This window comes from Megalobrama amblycephala, linkage group LG20, assembly GCF_018812025.1.
Source record: "Megalobrama amblycephala isolate DHTTF-2021 linkage group LG20, ASM1881202v1, whole genome shotgun sequence".
NCBI lineage: Eukaryota > Metazoa > Chordata > Actinopteri > Cypriniformes > Xenocyprididae > Megalobrama > Megalobrama amblycephala.
In genome coordinates this window covers 8,954,653-8,974,877 of record NC_063063.1, presented here as the reverse complement: position 1 = coordinate 8,974,877, position 20,225 = coordinate 8,954,653, and the positions used below count along the sequence as shown (strand labels likewise).

General features: G+C 35.6%; 2 protein-coding genes across 4 annotated transcripts; both read left to right on the top strand.

Moving 5' to 3' along the window:
• Nucleotides 1-147: 147 nt before the first annotated feature.
• Nucleotides 148-7,640, top strand: si:ch211-136m16.8. The gene is made up of 6 exons (XM_048170979.1): nt 148-879; nt 1,089-4,109; nt 4,743-4,944; nt 5,029-5,120; nt 7,074-7,162; nt 7,257-7,640. The coding sequence occupies exons 1-6, from the start codon at nt 826-828 to the stop codon at nt 7,318-7,320; spliced, it is 3,522 nt and encodes a 1,173-aa protein (XP_048026936.1). The 5' UTR covers nt 148-825; the 3' UTR covers nt 7,321-7,640.
• Nucleotides 7,641-8,967: 1,327 nt separating this feature from the next.
• ppp4cb (protein phosphatase 4, catalytic subunit b) lies at nt 8,968-19,600 on the top strand. Of its 3 annotated transcripts, none has more exons than XM_048171001.1 (9): nt 8,968-9,136; nt 11,154-11,429; nt 11,523-11,574; nt 12,002-12,052; nt 16,256-16,357; nt 16,462-16,635; nt 16,747-16,873; nt 16,957-17,146; nt 18,718-19,600. In XM_048171001.1, exons 2-9 carry the CDS (start codon nt 11,332-11,334, stop codon nt 18,845-18,847), a joined length of 924 nt encoding a protein of 307 aa, XP_048026958.1. In that variant the 5' UTR covers nt 8,968-9,136; nt 11,154-11,331; the 3' UTR covers nt 18,848-19,600. The 3 variants fall into 3 exon arrangements, with proteins under 3 accessions (XP_048026958.1, XP_048026959.1, XP_048026960.1); XM_048171002.1 differs by lacking the exon at nt 8,968-9,136 and adding an exon at nt 9,270-9,294; XM_048171003.1 differs by lacking the exon at nt 8,968-9,136 and adding an exon at nt 9,403-9,427.
• Nucleotides 19,601-20,225: the final 625 nt, after the last annotated feature.

The window sequence follows — 20,225 nt, the reverse complement described above, 5'->3', positions numbered from 1 at the left end:
CGCACCTCTGTGACTAATTTTGTCCACGGACTAAGCAGACTATGTTAAACCTCAACCACAACACTTGTGCATATTCAAACACAGTGCACATGCAGTTTTTAATGAGCCTACACTTAAAATGCTTTAGTTTTCTACCATAAAAAGTCATAATTTTCCAAATGCATAATTTGCTACATCTTAATACTAGTATGATGAAATATCTAGACGGAATTTCATGTGCATCTCACACTTGTTGTTGCGCAGCACCAAGTGTTGCTGCAGAAAACTATGATTGTGTTTCAAAACCTAATGAGATTCCTTCCTAGACAGCATTTATTGAATTCTGATTCTAACATGCTTATTCTGATTTCAAGCATGATGTGCAGATGCTACACGCGTCTAAAATACTGCACGCGCTGCCTGTAACGCACAAAAATGTACAACGCGCCTGCCGTCTATTTAGGCAACTCATTAGGATTTGACACACAGCCGGTAGATTTAGAGAAGTGTTCGACGAAATGATGTGTGGTTGGACATGACAGGCCCAATGACTCTTATGTTTTTCTCACCACAAACCAACTCCGTGTGAGTGTTGTGCTCGTGGGTTGGCTGGTGTTAAGGCAGCTTCACACAGCGCGTCTTCCTCATTAAAACTTCGGACATAAGAGCATTAAGAACTAAACAAATGCGAGCTCCGTCGGTCAGTAACCATATAACTTATCTTAAAGGACTTACCTTACAAAAAGGAGACGTGCCTGTAATGGTTGTGAAGAAACATTAGCAAATTAAACTTCGTGGGAGCTTCATTGGTCTGTCTGCACTTCAGAATTTTTCATTTAATCGGATATGGATGCTCCTGAAAGTTCGAACCGCTTTGGTCGAACTATTTGGACTGTTTGGGTGAGTAAATGCTCTGCTCTTTTGCAATCAATAGGTTTCACTGATTAAGTTGTGAATAATGATGGTTAATCTGTGTGATTAGGATTAGTGTGTATGCTATAGAATGATTAGTCTGTATGTACAATATTTCAAAATGATTTTATATCACTTATGTCTCTTGATGAGTCATCTTCAAGTGAGTCATGTGTTTCAATGTTTTGAACATTTAGGGTTATCTGTCAGGGGCTGTTGCAAGATATCTCAGACCGGAAGTCACAGATGAAGGAAACCAAAGTGTTCGTTCCAGATTAGATGACGTTGACTTGAAAAGCACAGGAAACAAGATTAATAGAGAAGTAAAGGCAAATAATAGTGAGAATGAAGAGAAAAAAGATAATCAAAATGACAAAAGTACAGCAGAGGTCAAGTGTTCCCCGCCTGAATACAGAGTGCAAGTGGCCTCGGTACCATGGGAAAACACTGATGTGGTCAAGGACGACAAAAATGATGAACTTCGTGTTGTCACCACAAGAAAACAAGCTTACTATTGTGCAGTGTGGTCAGCTGAGGCCGATCATGGAGAGAGAGTTTCAGGTGCTTCAGAAAGCGAAGGACGCAAGAGTGGCGATGTTGAGGAAGAAGCAGTTTCATCCGATGAGGGTCAGGCTGAAAGAGTTAATGCAAACAGCGAGTGTAAGGAGAATGAAACTGCTCAAGAGTTGGATGAAACTGGGCAGACTGAACAAAAACATGGTGACAATGAAGAATGTGATCAGAAACGTGAGAATGAAAAGTGTTCAAAGAAGAGAGAAGATCCAGATAACGCAGATGTTACTGTTCAATCTGAGATTTATGGACAAGATGTAGAACAGGAAAAAGAGATAAACATGATGGACCATGGAGAGACAGAATGCATTGGGGGTTTTAAACATGCAGATGAATGTCATTTTGATGAAAAGGACCAGGAGAAAAATGAAGACCAAAGAACCCAGTCACAAGTGCAAGATTTGCTACCAGAGCTGGAATGTTCTTCAGAGGAAACTGACAGCCTTTCAAAGATGAAGATCCTTCCTGAAGATCTGACAGAAATGGAAAAATATTTTGATGAAATTGCTGAATTGTCTAAAAATGAGGTTGAAGAGATGATTCCTGGAGCTAGGGGTGGAACTGAAAGTGAACAAGACATGACTAAATCTGGGTTATTGGAGTCAGTGGAAACACCGCAAAGAGTTTCCAAAGAAATATCTGAAAAAAACGTATCGGACAATGAAACGGAACTGAAAATGACTTCAGTATTGGATGAGTTTTTTGAAACCGTTAATACATCAGAAGACACCCTGCAGCTGGATTCAAAACAGGATACTCCAGAAAATACTTCAGAAACAGGAACTGGATTGCCTGTGGTGGACATTAAACCTGAAGGCATGTTTTCAGATCTGATTGTTTGCGAGTTCCCTGGAGAATTGAGGAGAGGGCCAGAGACTGCATTGGCAGAGCCTGCTTTGGGATGTTCTGAGGAGATCAAAATTAACCTACGTGAGCCCCAAAGTCTTGCAGAAGAGCAAACAGAAAGAGAAACTTTTGTCGCACGCTCTGTTGAGCATCCTGAGACACAGAAAGTAGCTGAGGAAGCTGTTGAGATTGAACAAGACATTGAAACTCCAATCAAATCCTTGGGTGCAACAGAAAGTCAGACACATCTGTTAATACACAAAACCAAGTTCCCTCTTAAAGAACATGTTGAATTAAGAACCGAACCGACTGATGAAACAACGGAAACAAATATCAGTTCCGAAGATGAGGAAGGAGAACCATTTGAGACACAAAGTCAATCATCAAACACCAAAAATGTCACTTTTCAAACACATGAGCTTCTGGAGTTCACAGAAAGAGAATGCAAATCATCTCAAGAAACAATGGACACTTTCAGTGAATCTCTGGGAAATTCAGGTGTTTCTGAAATCGCTGGAACTGCAGAGATAGAGCATGTTGCAGAGGACCAAACCGATGCGAAACCTGTATTAACAAGGACTTTGAGCCCAGCAGAGTTTCTGGAGGAAACGCTAGATCTGCAAGGTGAATCAGAGCAATGTATTGAGAAGCAGGAGACTCTGGACGCAGATGTGATGAAGACCGCTTTAGAGTATGTAGAAGAAGTAATGAATCAAGTCTTGAAGGAAATGATAGAAACAGAAAATAACTTAATACAAGAAACAGAAACTTTAGCAGGACTTTCAGCAGAAGATCTTGGTGATGCAGAATATCAAGGACCTGAAGAATGTGTGTCAGTAGGTGCATTTGTTCTGGAAGAAGAAAGGAAGTTATTGGGTGAGACAATGGGAAGTATGGTAGAAATGGAGCTGGAAACCGCAATTAGGGAAGTTGCTAAACAAAATAAGCAACATATTATTAGTTCACCAGAATGTGAAACAACTGAAGCTGATGGACATCAGGAGCAAGAAACTTACCTTTGTGCTGGGACTGATCATGAAGGGAACATGTCATGTGACACAGAAAGCGAAGGATACAAGGGTGACGCACATGTTGAGAATGAAGCATTTTCATCTGATGAGGGTCAACCTGAAAGAGTTGATGCAAACAGTGAGTGTAGGGAGAGTAAAATGGCACAAGAGTTGGAAGAAACCGTCCAGATTGAACAAATAGTTGATAACGATGAAGAATGCGATCCGAATCATGAGGATGAAAAGTGTGCAAGGAAGAGAGAAGATCCAGATAACACAGATGTCCAATCTGAGCTTTATGGACAAGATGTAGAACAGGAAATGGTGATAAACATGATGGACAATGGAGAGACAGAAAGCATTGGAGGTTTTAAACTTGCAGATGAACATGAAAAGGAGAAAAATATTGTTGACCAGAATGATCACGAGAAAACTGAGATTGATGAAGACCAAGGACCTGAATTACAAGTGCCAGCTGATGCATTTGTCCTTGAAGAAGGAAGGAAGTTATTCGGTGAGACAATGGACAGTAAGATAGAATTGGAGGTGGAAAACACAAGCAGTGAATTTGTTAAACAAAATGAGCAAGAAAGTTCACCAGAGTGTGAAACAACTGAAGCTGATGGACGTCATGAGCAGATACAGAAAGTCATTGCTGCAGAAACAGTGTTGAGCAGTCATGAAGAATTAATGGAAATCAGCAGACCTGCGATGAAAAGAGGATTTGATCAAGTGAGCAAAGAACTTCCAGAGGTGAAGACAGAAGAAAAATCTGATTTGGACCTACAGGTAATATTGAATATTTTGTTGAGTAAAATCTCTACTAATATATTCACGTTTATATGTCTAGCACTTTTCACAATACTTTCAATGCAGCTTTACAGAAAATGCAAGATTCAGGAAGTATTCTGTTATCAGTCAAAGTAATGTCCATATGGCAGTTATATGCAGTTACAGTAAAAGATAATACAAGTTATGTGGTTAGTAAACATCATCTATTCAGTTAAAGGGATAGTTCACCCAAAAGTGAAAATGCTGTCATCATTTACTCACCCTCAAGTTGTTCGAAACCTGTATGAATTTCTTTCTTCTGCTGAACACAAAAGAAGATATTATGAAGAATGTCAGTAACCAAACAGTTGATGGACCGCATTGACTTCCATAGTATTTTTTTTTTTATTCAATGGAGCCTATCAGCTGTTTGGTTGCACATATTCTTCAATATATCTTCTTTTGTGTTCAGCAGAAGAAAGACATTCACACAGGTTTGGAACAACTTGAGAGTGGGTAAATGATGACAGAACTTAGCAGACATAATGAAGATGATTACAGCAGACAATGATTAACAACAGTATTCATAGGAATTATAGAAATTCCTACATCATGGATAAAGTTAAACCTATCACGACTTTTCATCAATAGGCATTCGAGGACTCTTCTTTGGACTTTACCATTCAGAAGTCTAGAATTGCTGTGAAGAATCCCCTAATTCGTCCCCCTAAAGACCCCAGAAAGCTCATTTACAAGATCTCGGTCGAACCGCTTCTCCTTCAGCCTCCACCGTGTGCTCCGAGAGCTGAAGTCTCAGTTCCAAGTAAAGGGGTGATTGGATTTAAACTCCCAGGTATTTACCTCAATAAAACCTTAATGAAAAAATGCATTAAAATTGTATTAGTACATTAAATCAGTCCATTATACATTTATTTAGGTCTGGGCGCAGGGCTGCCGGTCCTGAGAAAAACTGAGTTTGGGAAGAAAGCGAGAGAAGAAGGAGAAGAAGAGCACACACTACATCCACAGGTACATAACACATATATAGACACACAAACTGTATTATACTCAAAAATATATTTAGGCCTGAATTTAAGATTTATGTATTTGAATTGCATATATAATTTTTGCCCAATTGGATTACACAGTTTTAACAAAAAGTGAGAAATTTAAAGGGATAGTTCACCCAAAAATGAAATTTCTGTCATCATTTACTCACCTTCAAGTAGTTCCAAACCTGTATGAGTTTCTTTCTTCAGCTGAACACAAAGGAAGATATTTGGAAGAATGTCAGTAACCAAACAGATCTCGCCCCCCATTGACTACCATAGCACTTATTTTTCCTACTATGGTAGTCAATGGGGGCGAGATCTGCTTGGTTACAAACAGTCTTCCAAATATCTTCCTTTGTGTTCAGCTGAAGAAAGAAACTCATACATGTTTGGAACTACTTGACGGTCAGTAAATGATGACAGAATTTTCATTTTTGGGCGAACTGTCCCTTTAATATGAATTTTGTCAGTCACACATACAGTACAGACCAAAAGTTTGGAACCACTAAGATTTTTAATGTTTTTAAAAGAAGTTTCGTCTGCTCACCAAGGCTACATTTATTTAATTAAAAATACAGTAAAAAACAGTAATATTGTGAAATATTATTACAATTTAAAATAACTGTGTACTATTTAAATATATTTGACAAAGTAATTTATTCCTGTGATGGCAAAGCTGAATTTTCAGCATCGTTACTCCAGTCTTCAGTGTCACATGATCCTTCAGAAATCATTCTAATATGCTGATTTGCTGCTCAATAAACATTTAATGTGTACAATTGTACAAAATATTTGTGTACAATATTTTTTTTCAGGATTATTTGATGAATAGAAAGTTCAAAAGAACAGTGTTTATCTGAAATCTAATCTTTTGTAACATTATAAATGTCTTTACTGCCACTTTTGATTGATTTCATGCATCCTTGCTGAATAAAAGTATTCATTTCTTTAATTTCTTTTCAAAAAAATAAAAATAGAAATTCTTACTGACCCCAAACTTTTGAACGGTAGTGTATAATGCTACAGAAGCTTTGTATTTCAGATAAATGCTGTTCTTTTGAACTTTCTATTCATCAAGGAATCCTGAAAAAAAAAAAGTACACAACTGTTTTCAACATTGAAAATAATCATAAATGTTTCTTGAGCAGCAAATCAGCATATTAGAATGATTTCTGAAGGATCATGTGACACTGAAGACTGGAGTAACGATGCTGAAAATTCAGCTTTGATCACAGGAATAAATTACTTTGTCAAATATATTTAAATAGTACACAGTTATTTTAAATTGTAATAATATTTCACAATATTACTGTTTTTTTACTGTATTTTTAATTAAATAAATGTAGCCTTGGTGAGCAGACGAAACTTCTTTTAAAAACATTAAAAATCTTAGTGGTTCCAAACTTTTGGTCTGTACTGTAAATGAAACAGGTAAGAAACAGCAAGATTTCTGCATTGAATAAATGATGCCATAGTTTATTAACTATTTGCATCTATTTAATTTTATTTAAATCAAAAGTTCAAAATGCATTCATTCAAATTGCTTAGAATCAGCATAAATCTCTTAACTGTGACAAATAATTGATTCCGTTAAAAGGTATGAACATGGGTAAAATATGGATAGCTGTGGAAAAAGCAATATTCAGTTGCATGAGATTGAAAGAAATTGAATTTATTGATGATAAATATATAAACCTGGTTATCGTTTATTTAAAACACATTCATTTTATTAGTACTATTATAGAAATCCTGCCTGTTTCATGTATGTATGCCTGACAAATATGCATCATATGAAGTTTACTAGTTTGATATTTGATGGATTGAAATTTGATATACAATTCAGTTACATAAATTTAGAGGCCTAACATTTTTGTATCAAGGTAGTTATTTTAAGTGTAGATGTGTAGTAGTGTAACTGTGTCTTTCTCAGCTAAAGTCAGTTGCAGTAACAGAGGATTCTGTCAAACAAGAGCAAGCGTCAGCAGCTAAACCCAAATGGACACCCCCGAAGCATCCTGGGTATGACCTGAAATATCAGTCTGAATTTTTTAGTTCATTTCATGTTATTCACAAATAAAGAACTAACATTTTTTCCTTATTTTGTTTTGTGCAGCTTGGGCGGTCCCTTGATGATGGCAGAACTCAAAAGCAAACTCAAAAAGCCTGTTAAGGAGTGATACATTTCATTACATCATGATTTTCTAATGCATTCTCCACCTGTTTTTATATGTCAGTTCTTGTCCTATTCAAGCTCTATGCAGTCTGGTAAATATTGTAAAAAACTAAATTCTATTATTCTATTGCACAAGTGCGCAGCTGTAGCACATTTCATTTTTCTTCAGTTATTTTGTAAGAAGTTTTTTTTTTTCATTTTTAAGTTTAACTGAGCTTATTTGTCTGTATTTGTGTCTGTATTTATTTATATTCGAGGAAAAATATAAGTATGAGTAAGCTTTTTTGTAAGCTAAATATCAATAAACATTTTTGCACTTTTTCATTTCAGTACTTTAAGTTTCTGACTGTAGTACCAAAAAATGTCATCCCTTCTTATCGCCAGGTGGCAGCAGAGAGCCACCGGCAGTCACGTATGTCAGTTTTCCACTAGAGGGCAGAAAAGAGTCCATTTAAAATTTTCAGTTCAAAGATTGGCGTGATTGTGTGTAAACAGTATACAGAGCATTATACATAAAACAACAATGACAAAGAGACAAAATGTACAATAAAACAAATAACAATAAAAAATAGTATTAGAATAAGGTGTTAAGTAATTAATAAAAATAAGATGAAAAAAAAATATATATATATATATATATATATATATATATATATATATATATATATATATATATATATATATATATATATATATGAAGACTTCAGATGCAAAAGCCTCTAAGTGCCATCTGAAATTTTCTTCTAAAATGAGCATTTTTATCAAGCTCATGTTTATGTTCAGTAATTTCACTTTAATGGCAATTAAGAGGTAATTTTCATTGCCATTAAAGTGAAATAACTGAACATAAACAAACGTGCTTGATAAAAATGCTCATTTTAGAAGAAAATTTCAGATGGCACTTAGAGGCTTTTGCATCTGAAGTCTTCATATATATATATATATATATATATATATATATATATATATATATATATATATATATATATATATATAATATTAAATAGACAATAATCATTATAAGAAAAAAATACTTAATAATATGTGTACAATTCTGGTCTTTGATTACATTGACCAAGGCAGAAGTTGGTTTTCGATTGTGTGCTGTTGAAAAACGAATTTTGCTGGAATTAAAGTCTCTGGCTGTCAGATACATCACTTCGCCACTAGAGGGCAGCAGAGAGTCAACAGCTGTCAAATATGTCGGTACACCACTAGAGGGCAGCAAAGAGTCATTACTGCTCTCTATATTTATTTACCATGTTTTTTTTTTTTTACCACTTGTTAAGTTATATGATAACATATACAATATAGCCATGTATTTTTTTTTCTATCTATCTATCTATCTATCTATCTATCTATCTATCTATCTATCTATCTATACCATAGGATCTATACCTGTATAACCTGTTACATGTTTATTGCTTTGGCAACATTGTGCCATCCCAGTCATGCCAATGAAGCTCAATTGAATTGAATTGAGTCAATGGCTGTCATATATTTCGGCGCGCCACTAGAGGGCAGCAGAGACTCAATAGCTGTCATGTTTCACTCTGACACTAGAGGGCAGCAGAGAGTCAATGGCTGTCATATGTCACTCTGACACTAGAGGGCAGCAGAGAGTCGCATATATGTCAGTTACGCCACCAGGAGCAGCAGACGTCACATATGTCTGGCTTTCCAAAAGGGAGGCGCTTGACGCCGGTAGAGGGTGGTGGAAGAAAAAGACCGACGAACCGGGTGGAAGCCCTAAAAAGCGAACTGACGTTATATTCTTTAGATTGCTCTATTTTTTACAGGTCTGTTCGGAGTGATTAAAGGTAGGTGCCGCTCGTATATTTGTTGAACTCTGTTGTGGTTTAAGCGGTAAAGAAGCACAAACTGGCCGTGTATTTGAGCAGATGCGCTCATTTTTTCAGGCCTTTAGCTGCTCAGGCTAGCTAGCTACGCTAATTCCGGATTGAGGCTGGAAATTGAGGTCGGGTTTGACATCAGAACATCATGACGACTAATAATTATGGGTGGTGTGTTTATCATATTTGTATAGAGGTTATAAATTCATCAGGGAGTTTTTAGGAAAGTTGTGCCGGTTTAATTCACCATCACGTTGGGTAAGCGAACTGAGCTAAGTAGTTATTACATGTTATGTTGACTTTATAATAATTTTGACAACGTTCTGGAATAGGAAGACTTTCGATTTTTAAAATTATGTTTTTAGCTTTTATTATAAATAGTTGTGGCGACGCTCGGCTAATGTAGACACCGGATTGAACTGTCATCCTATTATGATTTATTTTTGTTCCTATTATGATTAAAATGTGCCAGTTTTAGATTAGTTTTACTCATTTGACTTTTGATTAAGGTCGTGTATGACTGTGAAATGAGAACTTGTTTAACTCGAGTTGTGCTGCAGTCAGCAGGTTTCTTTACCAAAGGCTATTGACCTTGTTCACTAATTTTTTTTTTTAGATCACAACCAAATATTCAGATTTTACTCGTTCTCATTAAACATTTGTAACTGTTCTCAGAAATCCTGTTTCTTTTAAAAATGGCTATTAATCTCGAATTAAACTGACTATATTAAAACATTGTGTACACACTGTTGTGTGGGTCTTTCTGCTTCATGCCGTCATAATGTGACGTCATTTGCGTTGACTAATGTTTTACTCATGGTTAGAGGTCATTTAAAGCTTTTCTTACCAATTAAATTTAAAACTCTTTAAAGTGAGTAATTTCTGCGTCATTATTATCACCACACGGAATGGCAAATTAACAGTATCAGACAGGTTTTCAAACACTCCCTCGTTTGCCATTGTTGAACAAACAAGTTAGTCCCGCCTCCAACGTACGCGATTGGTTGAAGCAAAAGATCGCAACCGGGTCTATATGGAATTAGATTTTTAATAAATTTAAACCTTCAAAAATCGACTTACTGTAAGCTACAAGTTTATTAATCGATGATATGCTTCTGCTGAAGCCGTCAGTCTGCGTTATTTCATTTTTGACAGCAGAATTTCTATTAAAAACTGCATTACACATGATTCTGCAAAAATTGTTTCTATCTACACAACCAATATCTTTAAATCAATAGTTTTATATTTCTCTATCATTTGGAATGCTTCATGGGATTGTAGTTTTTTCCCTCATTAAATCCGTTAAAGGGTTAGTTCACCCAAAAATGAAAATAATGTCATTAATTAATCCTCATGTCGTTCCACTCCCGTAAGACCTTCGTTAATCTTCGGTACACAAATTAAGATATTTTTGACGAAATCCCATGGCTCAGTGAGGCCTCTATTGCCAGCGTCATTGAACTTCTCAAGAGCAAGAAAGATACTCAAAACATAAAACAGTTCAGTGGTTCAATCTTAATATTATAAAGCGTCGAGAGAACTTTTTGTGAAGACAAACGAAGGTCTTACAGGTGTGGAACGACATGAGGGTGAGTAATTAATGACTGAATTTTCATTTTTGGGTGAACTAACCGTTTAAGTTCACAGTCTTGCGCCTTTGTCTTTTTGTCCAATTTTCAAAAATTTATAAATAAAAAAAAAAAAAAAAAAGTTTGTAATATTGTGGTTTTTCTCGTAGCTGGTTGGTTTGGTAACTTATAAGACTTTTGAAAATTAATGGGATTAATAATACTTCTGGAAACAAGGTCCTTGTGAAAGTTTCTTGGGCTGTTTTAATATGTTTTTAATAAATTAAGATTTTTGGATTAATTTATGATTGCCTTTTCATTACAGGAATAAGAGAAATATAAAGTATAGTTAATGCTGGCCTTATTAAAATGTTTTTTTGTTTGTTTTTTTATTCTGTTTTCTTTACTCCAAACAGCTTGTTGCGCCCAGATTCGTCCCGCCACCTCTCCACATCTCATCATCCGGTGTGAGTGTGTGTCTGTTTGCGTGTGTCTGTGTTTGGATTGCACAGAGAGACACTGTTAGTACTACAGTAGCTGTATTCACTGGTTTCGTGAGGGGGAAACAGCTTTACGGTCTCTCAGCGATCCGCCATGGGTGACATGAGTGATCTGGACAGACAGATCGACCAGCTGAGGAGGTGTGAGCTCATCAAGGAAAATGAGGTCAAAGCTCTGTGTGCCAAAGCCAGGTGATTACAACCAGCAGAAAACAATCTGTCGCTTCTACAAGCATTTTAATGTTGATCATATGCTCATACAAAAACAATGTGTGTGTGTTCCAGAGAGATTCTTGTAGAAGAGAGTAATGTACAGAGGGTGGACTCTCCGGTAACAGTAAGTATCCGCAAAAGAAACTTGGAGGAGTTTTTGGCAGCAATTTACAGGGAGGTTCCTTGTATTAACATTATTAACTACATTAGTCAACATAAACAAACAAAGAAAAGTACTTCTAAATAGTTTCAATTTGTTAGTCACATGCCAATAACAAATAATTTGCTCAATGTTTATGTTAGTTATTGCATTAAACTAATGGGACCTTATTGTAAAGTGTTACCGAACTTTCTTCAGCAAAACACAAAAGAAGATATTTTGAAGAAATATCACACTTTTGGTGACCATTAACTTCCACCAAACAAACACAGAGATATATTTCTCGAAATATCTTCTTTAATGTTCCACAGAAGAAAATAAGTCATTTCTTCAAGATTGAAAATGTTTTGATCATGTATATGAGAAGTAATTAGCGTTTTCTTCTCTTCAGGTATGTGGTGACATCCATGGACAGTTTTATGACCTGAAGGAATTGTTTAGGGTAAGTCTGAGTTCTTTTACATGGAAAGTAAATACAAAATAATAAAGCGATGCATGGAAAATAACGTGGGGTTTTTTTTTTTTTTTTTAATCCAATGGGCATTGCTTCACATCGAATGTCAAGTCAGTTTTATTTGTGTAGCACTTTTGACAATACACATTATTTCAAAGCAGCTTTACACAAAATCCTGATATTATTGTTTATAATATCTCAATATCTTCATGCCATAGTGTCACATTTAGCAGATTAGAGCTGGGCGATAATATAGTTTATATTTTGTGATGTTACAAGCAATCAAGGTGTTGAGATGTGCGATATATAGAATGAATTGCTTTATTGAATGTTAGTGCACTGTATGTATGCAGGTAAAGTTAGATATACTTATCTCTCTATATATTTTACATTTTGCGACAATATAAACAATCAAGATTCAAGAGTTTATTGTCATATGTACAGGAAACTGTCACGCAACCAAGATGTGCTTTACATGAATGTACTGTATGTATGCAGATTAAGTCGGGTGTACTATATATCCTACTCTAAATATGTCACTGGGCAGTAATATAGTTAACATTTTGTGACAATATAAGCAATCATAGAGTTGAGATTTGCTTTGAAGTGTAATATATACAGTGGCATGAAAAAGTATGTGAACCCCTTGCAGAATCTGTGATAATGAGAATTATTTTAATAAAATAAGAGGGATAATAAAAAATGCATGTTATTTTTTGTTTAGTACTGTCCTGAGTAAGATATTTTACATAAAAGATGTTTGCATTTAGTTCACAAGACAAAACAATAGCTGAATTTATTAAAATAACCCCACTCATAAGTATGTGAACCATTGATTCTCAATACTGTGTGTGGTTACCTGATGATCCACGATGTTTTTGTGTTTTGTGATGGTTGTTCATGAGTCTCTTGTTTGTCCTGAGCAGTTAAACTGAGCTCTGTTCTTCAGAAAATTCCCCCAGTTCCTGCAGATTCATCAGTTTTCAAGCATTTTTGCATATTTGAACCCTTTCCAGCAGTGACTGTAGGATTTTGAGATCTGTGTTTTCATACTGAGGATAACTGAGGGACTCAAACACAACTATTAAAAAAGGTTCAAACATTCACTGATGCTCCAGAAGGAAACACGATGCATTAAGAGCCGGGGGGTGAAAACTTTTGAACAGGATGAAGATGTCAAAATTTTTCTTATTTTGTTTAAATATCATTGTTTTTCATTTAGTATTGCCCTTCGGAATAAACAGAAGATACTTGCATGTTTCCCGGCAGAAAAATTAAGTACAATTTACCTTCATATTTGAATTCAAAAGTTTTCACCCCCCGGCTCTTAATGCATCGTGTTTCCTTCTGGAGCATCAGTGAATGTTTGAACCTTTTTTAATAGTTGTGTTTGAGTCCCTCAATTGTCCTCAGCGTGAAAAGATGAATCTCAAAATCCTACAGTCACTGCTGGAAAGGGTTCAAATATGCAAAAATGCTTGAAAACTGATGAATCTGCAGGAGCTGGGGGAATTTTCTGAAGAACAGAGCTCAGTTTAACTGCTCAGAACAAACAAGAGACTCATGAACAACCATCACAAAACAAAAAAACAGTCGTGGATCATCAGGTAACCACACACAGTATTGAGAATCAAGTGGTTCACATACTTATGAGTGGGGTTATTTTAATAAATTCAGCTATTGTTTTGTCTTGTGAACTAAATGTAAACATCTTTTATGTAAAATATCTTACTCAGGACAGTACTAAACAAAAAATAACATGCATTGTTTTTATTATCCCTCTTATCACAGATTCTATAAGGGGTTCACATACTTTTTCATGCCACTGTGTGTGTGTATGTGTGTGTGTATATATATATATATATATATATAATATATGCAACCCACTAGAGTTGTATTGATTATTGTTATTGACTGAACAATTTTTCACCTAGTTAGGGGCCATTTTCACAACACATGCGTTTTGGCCATTCATTTACACGTCAATAACATTTTGGGGGCCTGAAAAGGCAAACTTTTGAAAACGGGTTTCAAAGTTCTAGTTTGTGAAAACGATACCATTATCGTCTCTGCTTAAATAAAAATAAAAAAAAAAACGGAAATTTGTGAAAACGGTGACGTCATGCGTATTACATGTTTAGTCTATAGACATGCTGATTATTTGACAACTAAAACAACAATGGCGGACTACAGGACTGTATTTGTGCTGATCAAAATACTGAGGCGTACAGTGTTTCTTTACAAAGTGATGTCGCCAACTACTGGCCTGGCATGCATAATACAGTGGTTTAAAGGCCATCGGTGAGCATCTGTCAGGCTAGTTTTTGTGGTGTATTCCACACATCAGCCCTATTCGGCATGTTGAATCGGCGCCGGGGTCATTTGTGAGATTTGAATCTCTGATTGGATATTCAGTTTAGCGAGTCAGTGCACGAGAATAAAAGTGATGACAGAGAGCATGTCAAGATGACACAGACAAAAAGCTGGTCTAGTTATTTTCATAGTATTATTCAAATTATCAACATAACTAATATTCAAAATGGTAAGCAAGCACTGCTTTGTTTGTTTTGCATATCTGCATATATCTCGTATATCTTTGTTTCAGTTTCTCCTTTTGAATGACGAATATAAACTATTGAAACCTGCTGATATAGTCGGTTAATTCCTTACACGCAGGTGCGGATCGCACGTGCTAGTTTGCAGTCGGCTGTAGTCTGTGCTGTGTGTTCAAGCACAGCTTTTTGGTCCAGACACTGCTGGTTTTCATCACCGCTAGTTTTTTGAAGTCAGCTTGGTGTGTCCCAGGCTTTAGTCGTTTTCTCGGATCTGTGTGAACGGGATCATTTTGACAGCATTGTCGTCTGTATGTGAAACTTTTTAGGACACCGTTGTTGTGTAAACATAACCTTAGTTTGAATCAAACCGGTGCAGTTGTTAACTTAATCGTAAGCTAGAAAATTATATAAATAGATGCTTGACACAGTGCATCATCAAGGGTTACGGCTTGCCTTGGGAACATTCAGAGCTTAACCAGTGCAAAGTTTGTACATTTGAAGCCAATGAATCATCACTTCAAAACAAACAGACAGACTGTTGAAGCTATCACTTTAATATGCCAAAAAGCAAAAAAAAAAAAAAAAACCCAGCCTATTTTTCAGTCTTTCAACCCCAATACATTCACCTGTATGAGAGTAAACCTAAAAGCATCAGATCTTTTGGTATTCATATTAAACCGCATTTAGAAAACTTAAATCTAACCTTGAACACTTTAAATCAAACACACTTCAGTTTTTACCTTCCTGGACATTAAAGAAACCTATTATCAATATGTATTTGACTCATCAGAAGAAAGGAGTGACTCACCCAGATGTATATAACAGCAGTATTTAGACATAAGGAGTCAATTCCTTTCATTCACCCATATTTACGGATGGTTCAAAGGTGGAAAATGGTGTGACTGGACGACAGTTGACATACAATGACACTTTTACTTTGAAAAGACACAACAAAAGAATTTTATCCAAAACATGTCTTTAAGCAATGGTTGCTTTTAAAACCTGATCATCCTTTGGTGGACTGCATTTTAACCAAAGTAGACCACTTACAGAATCAATTCTTTAGCACTATCTTCTGCTGGCTTCCAGGCCATGTTGGGCTTTCAGGGAATGAGCGAGCTGACGCCGCTGCAGAGGAGGCTATTAATCTGGATGTAGAAGAATGTCAGATTCCTCCCTCAGACCTTAGACCTACTGTCAATCATTATATATTAAATAAGTGGCGAGAAGAGTGGGATACGTGTACAAACAATAAATTACGTGAAATTAAAACAAGATCGTGTGGTACGAGTGGTGTTCGCCAGATGTCGTATAGGTCATACAAGATTGCTTAAAGGCCTACTTTGTTTTGCAAGTAGAAAACATTTTTATGAAGTAAGATTTTACTAGAAAAGGTTTTAGAATTTCTGTTTGCTTGTTCTTTATTTTTGTGTATATGTAACTCTTGTATTTTTGTAAGTAAGTTTTTGCCATGAAGATGCTGACATGGCATTAAATAAAACTCTACTGATACTGATCACATGCTGCTAGCTGCATATTTAGGAAACAAGTGTACTGGTTATTTAACTAGAATATACTCCCTAATCTATTAGTAACTGTTTAATAAATTTGCGTATGAAAATCTGTTCTCCTTCAGGTGGGAGGCGACGTTCCAGAAACAAACTACCTCTTCATGGGAGATTTTGTAGACAGAGGCTTTTACAGTGTTGAGACCTTTCTGCTACTTCTTGCCCTCAAGGTACTGTCATTGTGTTATTCACAGGACGTCTGTAATGAGATGTGATGCTTGCCATTGTTATAATTGGACATAATTAACGAATGGATCGTAATGGCTCCTCACAGGTGCGTTATCCAGACAGAATCACCCTGATTCGGGGAAATCACGAGTCCAGACAGATCACACAGGTGTACGGCTTTTACGATGAGTGTTTAAGAAAATACGGCTCGGTCACGGTATGGAGGTACTGCACAGAGATCTTCGACTACCTGTCCCTCTCCGCCATCATTGACGGCAAAGTGAGTCTTTTTGTTTGTTTAAGTAAAGTGATAGTTCACCCAAAAATGGGAAATTTTTTGGGTAAACTAGCCCTTTAACAAGGTTCCCTCAACATTTGTTTTTCATCTCAGATCTTCTGTGTACACGGAGGCCTGTCGCCCTCAATCCAGACTCTGGACCAGATCAGAACCATCGACAGGAAACAGGAAGTGCCTCATGACGGGCCCATGTGTGATCTTTTGTGGTCTGATCCTGAAGGTAATTCTGATTTCTGGAATATCACAGAGATGTTCTCCATCATCAGCATCTCATTATATGAACGCATCCCCTGTCTGACTCAGACACCACCGGCTGGGGCGTTAGTCCGCGAGGTGCTGGATATCTGTTCGGCAGTGACGTCGTGGCCCAGTTCAACGCCGCCAACGACATCGACATGATTTGCAGGGCGCACCAGCTTGTCATGGAAGGTTACAAGTGGCACTTCAACGAGACTGTTCTCACTGTGTGGTCTGCTCCGAATTACTGCTACAGGTGGGTTTTTGTCACACAGCTGCAGAGTTAAAGGGATAGTTCACCCAAAAAATGGAAATTTTGTCATCATTTACTCACCCTCAAGTTGTTCCAAACCTGTATGAATTTCTTTCTTCTGTTGAACACAAAAGAAGATATTTTGAAGAATGCTGGTAATCAAACAGTTGATGGGCCCCATTGACTTCAATAGTTGGAAAAAGTACTATTGAAGTCAATGGCTACTGTCATTTGATCATTTGAACATTATTTGTAATTTGAACATTCTTTAAAATATCTTTTGTGAAGAAGAAAGAAATTCATACAGGTTTGGAGCAACATAAGGATGAGTAAATGATGACAAAATATTCATTTTGGTGATCTATCACTTTAAAAGAATCCATGTAGCTATACTTTTTTTATTTTTTTATAAAATAAAGTATCATTTTTATTGGAAACAATTGTTATTTTTGGCATCCAATTTATAATTTTTTTTATTGATATTTTGAATTGACTAAAATAAAAATATAACAAGAAAAACTAATGTTTTAGTAATTTATACATATTATTCATTCTTTTTTTTTTTTTTTTTTTTACTAAAGTTTTAGTGATTTTTGTCAAGGTTTTTCTAAATATGTCTGCATTTCATAATTATTGTTTTTTTGTTTTTAATTTATTGACTGTTTTTAGTACATCAAGTTAAAACTAATGTTGAAATAGCTGAAATAAAGTTTTTTCTATTGTACTTTATTTCACTAAATGTTTTTTATTTCAACAAAAAAATATGGTTTTAGATTTTATTTCAACAATTTTTATTGCTTTAGTTTTAGTTTTTTGCCTTTTTGTATTTTTTTTTTTTTTTTTTTTTGCGTTTTATTGACCTTTTCTTACAACTGCAAGTTATCACGCAATTCTGACCTTTTTTCTTAATTGCGGAATTCTGACTTTATAACAATTGTGAGTTTGTATATCGCAATTGTGAGATAGTCAATTACTTTTTTTTTTAATTTCATGGCAGAAACCAGCTTCCATAGCTACAGCTAAAATAATAATAAATTTTTTTTTTTTTTTTTAATTAACGTATATTCTATTTCTAGTAACACTTTTTTTATGGTTTTAGGTTTAGTTAACTGACAATAAATACAAACAATGAACAACATCAGTTATTTTAAATCTAGTTTACATTTGCACCAGTCAGGAAGGCTTTGTGCGTGTCCATATGTGATTTTTGTTATGTCTCATATGTACAGGCATATGAGTTATATGCCTGTACACAACAACAAAATCTGCTTGAGCAGCAAAAAACTGGATCTTTCTAATGAGTCAGTCACTGTGCTGTGAGTTAGTGGTTTGAATCAGACTCAGTGAATTGTTTACAACTGTTCATTTCACAAATGACTCCCTCACTGGACCATACGTCATTTTTTCGGTCATGTCTAATTGGAAATGAACCAGGAACTGTTACTTATACTTAAAGATTAATATTCACAACAGAATTTTGCTGTAAGTGGTATTATTAAAAAAAAAAAAAATAATTCACAAAAATATTATTGGAAATTATTTAACATAGTGATGTCCTCTTTTCTTTGTCACAGATGTGGTAATGTGGCGGCAATCTTGGAGCTTGACGAGCACCTGCAGAAAGAATTCATCATATTTGAAGCTGCTCCACAAGAAACGAGAGGCATTCCCTCCAAAAAGCCAGTTGCTGACTACTTCCTGTGAGCTTCCTGTGTCCTTAGGATGCAAGCACTCTCAACAGGAAGTGGTGCCCTGTGTGTACTTGTATTTCTGTTTCCCTTTCCCTGCCCAACTGTCTTAATTGTGCTTTTTTTTTTTTTTTTTTTTTTTTTTTTTACTTTCTCTGTAATATTCCTTTTTTTTTATTCTTCTTTCCATCCACTTTCACATTCTTTCACTTTGCCATCAAGACACACATTGGCATTATATTCTCACCCACTGCTGTGAAATCTCTTGCTCTCAGACTCATTGTATGCTGTAGATGTAGACGTTCATTATGTATGTGAATAGCAGTAGGGGAAGGTGGAAGGTGGCGTTTCACGTGTTCCTCAGAAAGCTGCGATTTGAAACGGCAGGTTGTTGGACTTTTTCATTTTTTTTTCTTCATTTTCTTTCTGTACATTCTCTTCTCACGTAAGTTGTAAATGTGTAAGAGAATGGGTATGACATATTTCCTGCTTTGATTATAGTTTACGGTCTTCTGTTTTCACCCAGTCATCACAGTTTCACAGCTTTTGAGTTTTGTGAAGGAAACGACTGCAGATGCTGAGCGCCCGACACTGCAGTGATATATATATATGGACATTAACTACACTGGAAAACATTAACACCACACACAAACCAAACTGGATTTAGAAAATGTGCTTTTTCCCTCTTGACTGTTCTCTCTCTATAGGACTTATTGTTGATTTTTATTTTTAATTTGTGAAAATAAAATGTACTTTTGTATGAATTTAAGATGTGATTTTTCTGGTTTTCTTCATCAGTTTTTCTCAGATGTTATTTCATCCACTTTATTTGCCAAAAAATGTTCGAATTGAAAATTTGAGTTGCACAATGTGTGTAAAAATAAACGGTTTTAGATCACTTTGAGACACAACTTCAACAAATGTGATCATATGAAACACTTAAAGTGATTTTAAAACGGCTTCTGTATTCTGCTCTTGGTTAATGAATCTTAAAGATGCAATTTTAGTTCATGCATTTTTATATAGCATATTCCATATATACTAATTGTTCAAAAGTTTGGGATCAGTAAGAATTTTTTTAAGTAATACTTTGCATCCTTGCTGATTGATTAAATAGGCTAAAAGTAAAGACTTTTTTACAAAAGATTTTTATTTTAAATAAATGCTGTTCATTTGAACCTGCTGCTTTCATGCAGTTATGATTACAGTAATTTCAAGATAAGCACGTGACATTCTACTCGGAGCGGTTCATGATCTCGGAATTATGCGTTTCTATGGCAACACTATAACTCGTATGTGAATTTGCAGCGGTCAGGTGGTACGAGTCGGAGCTCAGAAAATTCCCAATTTACAAGTTGTAATTAAGAGTTCTACGAGGACATGAATGCTTTTTA